The sequence below is a fragment of the Castanea sativa genome, chromosome 1 (assembly GCF_040712315.1).
Source record: "Castanea sativa cultivar Marrone di Chiusa Pesio chromosome 1, ASM4071231v1".
Lineage (NCBI taxonomy): Eukaryota > Viridiplantae > Streptophyta > Magnoliopsida > Fagales > Fagaceae > Castanea > Castanea sativa.
In genome coordinates, this window is record NC_134013.1 from 73,927,441 (window position 1) to 73,936,588 (window position 9,148).

Sequence of the window (9,148 nt, forward strand, 5' to 3'; positions counted from 1 at the left end):
AAAAACGAAGAGCTACTTATTAGCAGCAACAGACGTGGTTCAGAGTTCTGCACCACTTGTGCAATGCTAATTTCAACATGAAGTGTGGAAACCAAGCTTAGCAAGTTGATATATCTATATATATATAACATGTTCTGCTATGTTAAACTGTCAATCTAGAGGAGAAGTAAGCAAGGTCGGCAACGATCGATACTCTAAAAAAAAACATCTACAAATCACTCCAAGAAGCATTTTGCTACATTTTTACTAGCAGCAAATCATGATATTAAGTTGTTCATAACATACTTCATAAATATTTGAGATAATTAATGCTTTTATTCACAAAACTCCCTGCCTCAAGAGCAGTCATTTTGATTTTATGTCAAGAGAAAAGTTGGTGATTGATTCCATGTGAAAAACAGCAATGCTCATTTATAAAATAATGGAAATCCTTATTCCCTGGGCTTTCCACATAGTGGACCATTTACAATGATAAAATTATACACCTTGTCTTACAACAATTGAATAGAAGCAATTGTAAATTAATACAAAATCTCATCCTGACTGCTGAGAGTAATAGAAGCAAGCGTAAATCGATACATCATTTGGGTCTTTTTCCGAAACATATGCAAGCAAATATGGGTAAAAGGATCATTCTCTATTCAATTCAAAAGTACGTGTACATTAAAATTGGGCTACTCACAATTTAATCTCAGAAAAATAAGTTGACGAGACAGCCAAGCCTTCAACATCATAAGTACGAACTAGCCTCTGTCTCTTGCCGGGTGCTTCAAGCCAACAGAACTCCAAATGGAATGACTTGTATTCTGCCACACTTTTTGCCACATCACATGGGCATCCCATATACATGCCACCAGGCAAGAGTGTAATCTGGTAACCCCCATCAAATATAACTAAATTGCCTAACTGGGTACCCGTCCATGGAACATTAGTGGTAACTTCACCCCCAGTAGATGTTGAAGTAATATCCTTATTTTTTGTGTGGAGGAAAAAGAGAAAAGTGACTTAGTACATAACTTTACATAAACAGATCATAATATTATTATTTCCATTTTTATCCTGTTTTAACAAACAGCTGTAACGAGTAGTATCACAATACAGCACGGCAGTATTTTACTACTTGATCATATTCCAGAGCATGATTTGAGTTGCTGAAGTACTTTATTATCCCAAAACAGAGGGAAATGAGCATGTCAGACAGACTGGGAAGCAATAATCGGCAGTTTAGAGTATGTAAAACCTGTTTGTTGCATGCTTTACAGAGAGACAATAATAATGTCAAATGCTTTATATCTTCATTTTTATTAGTGAAGCAGCTCATATTTCTGCTGTTTACATGTTATTAATAATAATAACCAGCTCATATTTATTATTTTCAGATTCATGAGGAAGTAATTTGCCTATGAGGGTAGGATACCTGAATGAGCTGACCCTTGTCATTTATTTCAAGCGATGAAACTGTATCAGCTTCAGCAATTGTTGCTCCATAAACACCACTGCGTTTTGTGATAGAGTGACCTTTCCACTTACCAAGATATGGAAGAATCCTATTTGAGTTTCCCTGCAACTGAAGAAAGATATCTAATGTGACCACAATCACACTGAACATGTTTCCTTGTAGTGGAAATATTTATTAAAAAATAAAAAGAAAATAAAAATAATGATGAAAACCCAGAAGCTACTTGCTATCTGCTGCTCAACAAAAAATTGGGTATTAAACTCACCGTGGTATTGTCAAGGGAAGGAGGAAAAGGCACCCCATCTCCTCTTTCCTCAAGGAAGACGAGAAGCATTTCTAGGATGCCCTTTGGGTCCATAATATGGAATGCTCTTGCTCGCATATCTTTCTCCAGTGAATAGAGGCAGTTCTCGCATACAATAGAGGGACGACGAGAGGGAAGCTTAAGATTTCTGCATGGTGAGGGGCATTGGAAAGAACAAGGAAGTAAGCATATTCATTGAGAAACAATGATTGTTAGAAAGGTTTATAGGTCCTCCACATAAAGGTATCAAGGTCACATAGTAGCAATCTACAACTTGTAGATCCTCAATTGTGAAACTTTGTGCAAATGAAGGAGGTCCAAAATAATTAAATTGATAAGTTCCCATCTGGGAGAGAAGTTCAAAATCGCATTTTTTTCAAGTTTCTCAAAACCTCACATTTCTCTAGGTACAATTTTTTGAAACAACATTTTCAAAAAGTTGAAAAAATAAGTTGTAGCAAACAAATACTAACCAAATCTCCAAATAGGACATTAACTGATTAATTATTATAATGTTTTAAACAAAAAGAAGTGTTCAAATTATTAATTTTCCAGTAACTGGACAATTGCTCAACTAATTGCTCTTTTTGTTATTGCCCACTAAGCATACACAGGTTCATCCTATGGGCAGTCTGGATGGTTAAATAGATGACATACAAGTGAGAGCTTGACACTATGGAGACAATCATATACCATAAGCATTTGCAAGCATCTACTCTTTCCACGTTGAAAGTGTACAGCATCTGGCCTATGTGCATACCATATTTATATGGAACTATCCATTTCAGTTTTCCACATTTGATAGTGAAGAACCAGCACTTCAAAGGGAGCAACAGCCACTATTACAATTTATAGAATTTCATAATAATCCTTAAGATGATAATTTTGAAAGTCATTTTGCACAAAAGAAAAAATTAAGAAAAACAGAACATTTAATCCATAGGCTAGCTACAGAAACCTGTTAAAATGAATTGTATGGAATAATTACATATCGATGGAAAGATTGAGCAAATGCAATAAAAAATATAAACAATAAAAGCTAATACATAGAATACTGGCTACCTATTGGCCAATATTCATTTTGTTTAATGTGTTGTTACAAAGAAAATAGACATTCAAATATGACAACATAAACTTTGTAAAAATCTCCATCAATTGCAGCCTTAGTTTCGCCAAATAATGGGCAAAAAAAAATTCTATTCATTTTTTTTCCTCATCAATTTTAACAGGCATGAACCATATTACTAATGTGACAGCATAGTCCCACTATTAATTGCCAATAACGCATAAAAAACATTATTAGAAGAAGTAACTTACTTTGGCGATTCTTCACCAGTGTCATCTTCCCCTAGAACCCCTTGCCTTAATACAGTCTCTAACATGCCAGCTGTCTGGTATCTTAAAGCAAACGCTCTCTCCTTTGGGAAAAAACCAATCTGCAGACTAGTTCGAATGGATATTCAATAGAAACACTGGGATCACAAAAACCTATTCCACGGGAAAGCTGATAAGTAAACTCAAAACCTATTTAATGTAAAAAATGCTAGAATACTTACCTGTTGATATTTGTCCACAGTGAACATGTTGGTTTCTTTAATTTTGTACTCTGCCCATTCTGGCTCATCATCATATCCCGAAATTGAAGTGCTTGAAGGAGGCTGTTTTATGTATAACCTACATAGTAGATGATAATTAGTACAATAGAATCATACAGCAACAAGAAGTGCAAGATACACTGCTATTATTATTTGAAATGATATTAAGGTCAATGCCCTCTAGAGCAAATGGCATGTCCTCCCCCATTCATAAGTAAAAGGTAAGTTTATAGGTTCAAAACTATGCAGGAACGTGAGTTGTAATCACCCATTTTAAGGAGAAAAAAATACTTGATATCAACAAGTACCATAAACTCCTTGTTCCGGTTACATTTCCTTCAAAAAAACCAGAACCTCAATGAACTGCCATTTTTTCTTTCATTTCTTTTTTCCAAGTATAAAAAATGTTGTACCCAATACACAAAGCTCCCACTTTTGTGGAGTCTAGGAGAGGTGATTGGTATCAAAAATGAAAATGAAAGTTACCCAAACTTGCTCATCAAAAGACTTGTTCGTCTACTCCCAAATTCATTACAAAATTCAGTATAATCATATATAACTGGCCACCATCATTAGAGACTGTAGCAACAATATTGCAATGCCAATCATTTCATGATAAAAGCCGATCATGTACAATTACCAATGGAGATAGACCCTGCTTTGAAGCCCTATTCTGGGATGAACTCTCAAAAATGTCCTTAATAAACATAACAATCACTTCTGATCAACAAATGTCCAATGCACTGCAATTTCTCAAGCAAATGGATCATGTTATACTTAAGCAATCTTAAATCCTTACATAGACTTGTGTCCTGTAAGTCCTGACATGGTTCACTAGACTTCCCCTTTCATTTCAAAATATTTTAACCATCATTATTATATCAATCTCAGAATTACAAACAGCGTTTTTCATCCAGTTTATTGCTCAGTGAACAACAATTAATCAATAAAAAAAGTTTTTGATCAACAACTAATGCTCATTAAGAGTGACACTTACGTCTGAATGAGACTAATGAGTTCATCTTCTCCATAGGAGCTCACGGCAAGCTTTGTACTCACTTTTTGCAAAAAATTCCCGTAAGCATCAAATTGCTGCCAAAAATAATTTTTATATCAGTACCCCCAGAAAACAAACAAAACACTTTTTTTTCTCTGTTTGGCCTGGCAATGAAAGATATTTAAAACATAACTAGACACAAAACTTCATATTTGGAAATTGGAATCAAATATAAATAAAACGTAAGACCCAGAATTCATTTTCTCAGAAACCAAACAAAGAGCTCAGAAATAGAAGAAGAAAATATATATACAAAAAGTAGTTAAAAGCAAATGAGCAGTAAATGACTGAATAGACTTACAAAGAAAGAACCTTTCCACTTGCCCAGGTTGAGTTTGAAGAAGCTGTGAAGATTATCAATGCTCATGGAGTCTTCTTCGCTTGGTTTTTGAGCGTCTCCTTGTTGTTGGACAGTGGTGGACGAAGGTGAGTCATTGGCCCGGGTTACGGAGCTCCGGAATGTGTGAATGGAGCGGAGAAATGGGTTTGGGATGGAGATGGAGAGACACGTGGAGAAGGGTCGAGTTGTATGGGAGTTCGGTGGTTTGGGAATGGGAGGGAGTGAAAGTGAGTAGTAGCAAATGGAAGCCATTGAAGTTCTGTGGAGGAGTGGAGTTAGTGTTGTCTCTTCACTCTTGTCTGATATACCATATCCTTATTTTCTGAAATGGGTTGGAGAGTTTGGGAGAGTTCAAAGCCCAATTTCAAATGGCTTAATATAGGGTTCTGGCCTTATGTCTGGATTATCTCCCATTCTTCTTTTTTATATATATATTATATTATATACTAGTCTCACTGCGCATTCTGTGTGCAATGGCCTTTTTTTTTTTTTTTTTTTATTTGGTCTAGTGACATAATTATTCTTTTATTATTTTGGATAAATTTGTTTTAAAGACATAGATTAGTAGGAGGGGGTTCTATTTTGTAGGTACTTTACGTAAAGTTGGAGATATATTTTTATTAAAGTGTCCTTATTAAATCTAGGGTAACCACATAAAAATCCAGTTCAAAGAGAAAAATCCTCTCTCTCTCTCTATATATATGTGTGTGTGTGTGTGTGTGTGTTTTAATATCATTTTTTTAAGATTTATATGGTAAAAAATTGAGTTTTTTTTTTTCATGTGAGAAACAATTTATTTGAAATATGGTATTTCTACTAAAATTTAAATTTTTTTGCAACAATTGAAACAATGTCCAACGAAAAGGAAAAAATATAATTGAAGGATATATGCATTTTTTAGTAGGCTTGAAGGATATATGCATTTCTACTAAAGATTAAATTTATTTACTAGGAAATTTATTGAATTTTTTTTTTATATATCAATATTTGGGGGTGAAAATCTGAATCCTAAATGTCTCTATTGGAAATTAAAGTGCTAACTAATTAAGTTATAAGATTCTTGGTAAAATTTATTAAAATATTGGAGAAAACTAATAACAAGTTACACCACACTCAACTATTTGCGTAACATTGAGCCAACTTGCACTCAAATTTGAGTTGTGTTGCTTTGAGAAATGTTGCTCATATTCGGGGTAAGGATTTTCCCTTCTTAATGAATTTGAGTATGTTTGGTTAAAAAAATCTTGATTTTTGCAAGGAAGTATATGCTTTCCTAGTAATTGCTTCAGGGCTCAGAAAAAAGAAACAAACCAAGAATAAGAACCTAGCTCCTCCTACTCTTAAATATTTGAGCGCAGGAAAGGGTTATCCAATTTTAGTGGAAATTAAGGGCAAGCTATACGCCTTTACTGGATTACCATATGAACCCATTGGGGACTTGCCTAAACCCAGTTGTGAAGTATATAATCCTTCAGTTTAAGAGTAGCTACCCTTCCCTCCCCTCCTTTTTTTCATACCTCAAATAGTATTTTATCCATAATTTTTTGGCTTCAAAATATATGGGTTCGAATAGATGGACAGTTTTGTAGTTTAGGGTTTTGATTCTCTTTCATCTATAAAAACTTTCGATATTATAATGACAATTTAATGCTTCAATATCTTACAGCAATAGGCTATTACTTCAAAAATTTTATTGTAATAGATTACAAATGATTGACATCTTATCGCAATAGGCTATTATTTCAAAAATTTTATTGTAGTCGATTGCAAATAATTGACAAAAATAATTCGACGTAAGTTATTGCAAACAATATCTTTGTTGTTTTTCATATCGAATAATATCTTCAACTTCATGTTTTTCATAGATATCTTCATTGCAATAAGCTATGACTTTGAAATTTTCATTGTAATAGATTACAAAAATAATTGATATCAAGTTATTACAATGATTTCTTTAATTTAATTTATTGCAACAAATTTTCCTAATGCAATTTTGTACTAAAACCTCTATTGCAACAAAAAATTATAATTTATTGCAATGAATATGTGATATTATATTTAATATTACTATACTAATGGACCAAAGTAGACGATATGATATTGTGTTTATTACTAGAAAACTTGTTGCAAAAGAAATTCATTGTGTAAAACGTAATTGACACCGTACAAAATATGCTAGGATTGGATTTGAAGGGAAAAGAGGACAAGATTTAGGAGAGAGGGACATGAATTAGAGAGTTTAGAGCATTGGCAATAAAGGTGTTAAAAAGCTATAAAGCTATTTTTAACACCTCAAACTGGGGATGACAATTTTTCTCCACCCCGCTTGACTTGCCCCTTCCCGCTTTGCCCTGCGCAAGTTTACCCTACTCTATAAAGGTGGTGGGGCAGGGATGGGGCAAGATTTTAGCCCCACACTAGGAGGCGGAGATGGGTTTAGACTTTTTAGACCCACCCCGCCCCGCGTTGCTAAGAGTTATAATTGTAAATTTTTCATATTCTAAAACCCTAGTATTTAAACAAACATATCAATATTAGCTTATTTTATTCTATCTAATATGGTTCTTTGCCTTTATTTTGTTATGTGTTATACTATAAGATTTTTTTTTTTTTTTTAATGATTGTCTTGTTCAACACTTGGATGTATTATTCAATTTTTTCTAAAAATTCATTTGATTTGATGGGATAAATTTAGTTGTAATTTCAAGTATATTTTTATTAATGAAATAGGTTTCAATAAAAAAATTGTATTAGTTGTAAGGTAAATTAATAAAAAGTAAAGTTTTACAAGGTGGGGTGGGGATGGGGTAAGAAAGTTTTCCTCGTCATGTGGACTAGGACGGGAATGAGGTAAGACAAAACCATGCAGGGCGAAGACGAAGACTCCATCCTTCGACCCCGCCTCGCCCCATTGCCATCCCTACCCTAAACTACAAAAAATGTCCAACATCAGTGGTGCTAAAACTTTTTTTTTTTTTTTTTTATAATTTGCTACAGTGAACTACCAAGACTAGTAGTTCACTGTAGTAAAAAGGGATAAAAAAAAATATATTACTTTATTATATTTCTCTCTCCTCTTCTCATTATAAAAAAATTCTCTCTTTTTTCTCTCCCCTCTCTCTTTTTTCTCTACCAAAGGTCTCTTCTTCTTAAAATTTTATTTCTTCTTCTCTCATTTTTTTCTCTAACCCTCCACTAAAATTAATTGGCTTGTGGAGGTGGTGGGTGTGTGGTGTTTCATGGGTGTGGGGGTCATGCCATGGGTGTGGGTGTGGTGGGTCACGTTGTGGGTTGTTGTGGATTTATCGATGGGTTGCTATGGGTTGGGTTGATCGATGGGTTGTCATGGGTTGATCAGCCTGTGGTGGTTGGGTTAGTGATAGAGGTGTTAAAAAGCTATAAAACTATTTTTAACACCTCAAACTAAGGATGACAATTTTTTCCCGCCCCGCTTAACCCGCTCTTTCCCGCTTTGTCCCGTGCAAGTTTTCCCTGCCCTGTAAAGGTAGTGGGGCAGGGATGGGGCAAGATTTTAGCCCTACACCACGAGGCAGGGCGGAGATGGGTTTAGAATATTTAGACCCCCCTCACCCTGCGTTGCTAAGGGTTATAACTGTAATTTTTTCATATTCTAAAACCCTACTATTTAAACAAACATATTAATATTAGCTTATTTTATTGTACTTAATGTAGTTCTTTGCCTTTATTTTGTTATGTGTTATATTATAAGATTTTTATTTTTATTTTTTATGATTGTCTTGTTCAACACTTGGATGTATTATTCAATTTTTTCTAAAAATTCATTTGATTTGATGATATAAATTTAGTTGTAATTTCAAGTATATTTTTATTAATGAAATAGGTTTCATTAAAAAAATTGTACTAGTTGTAAGGCAAATTAATAAAAAGTAGAGTTTTACAAGGTGTGGCAGGGCTTCGCAGGGCCCAAGGGGCGGGGATGAGGTGAGAAAGTTTTCCTTGTCATGCGGGCCAAGACGGGGATGGGGTAAGACAAAACCATGCAGGACGGGAACAAAGACCCCATCCTTTGGCTCCGCCTCACCCCATTGTCATCCCTGCCCCAAACTACAAAAAATGCCAACATCAATGGTGCTAAAACTTTTTTTTTTTTTTTACATTTTGCTACAGTGAATTGCCGTAGTAAAAAGGGATAATATATATATATATATATATATATATATATATATATATATATATATATATTACTTTATTACATTGCTCTCTCATCTTCTCATTATAAAAAAATTCTCTCTTTTTTCTCTACCAAAGGTCTCTTCTTCTCAAAATTGTATTTCTTCTTCTCTCATTTTTTCTCTAACCCCGGTGCCTCCATCTTCTTTCTCCCTTGAAATTAATTGGCTTGTGGAGGTGG

At 34.2% G+C, this 9,148-nt stretch overlaps 1 protein-coding gene across 2 annotated transcripts; it reads right to left on the bottom strand.

Moving 5' to 3' along the window:
- Window positions 1–391: 391 nt before the first annotated feature.
- Window positions 392–5,121, bottom strand: LOC142642451 (uncharacterized). 2 transcript variants are annotated; one of them, XM_075816816.1, is made up of 7 exons: window positions 4,717–5,121; window positions 4,356–4,450; window positions 3,320–3,437; window positions 3,081–3,199; window positions 1,725–1,911; window positions 1,418–1,561; window positions 392–969 (listed from the first exon to the last, which is right to left on the bottom strand). In XM_075816816.1, exons 1-7 carry the CDS (start codon window positions 5,005–5,007, stop codon window positions 679–681), a joined length of 1,245 nt encoding a protein of 414 aa, XP_075672931.1. In that variant the 5' UTR covers window positions 5,008–5,121; the 3' UTR covers window positions 392–678. The 2 variants fall into 2 exon arrangements, with proteins under 2 accessions (XP_075672931.1, XP_075672924.1); XM_075816809.1 differs by having other exon boundaries at window positions 1,418–1,567; window positions 4,717–5,119.
- Window positions 5,122–9,148: the final 4,027 nt, after the last annotated feature.

Coding starts and splice junctions, on each gene's coding strand:
- LOC142642451 (XM_075816809.1), bottom strand. CDS start 5,007: ATGGCTTCCATTTGCTACTACTCACTTTCACTCCCTCCCATTCCCAAA. Junction 4,451..4,716: donor AGTGGAAAGGTTCTTTCTTT/GTAAGTCTATTC, acceptor TATTTTTGGCAG/CAATTTGATGCTTACGGGAA. Junction 970..1,417: donor ACAAGGGTCAGCTCATTCAG/GTATCCTACCCT, acceptor ACAAAAAATAAG/GATATTACTTCAACATCTAC.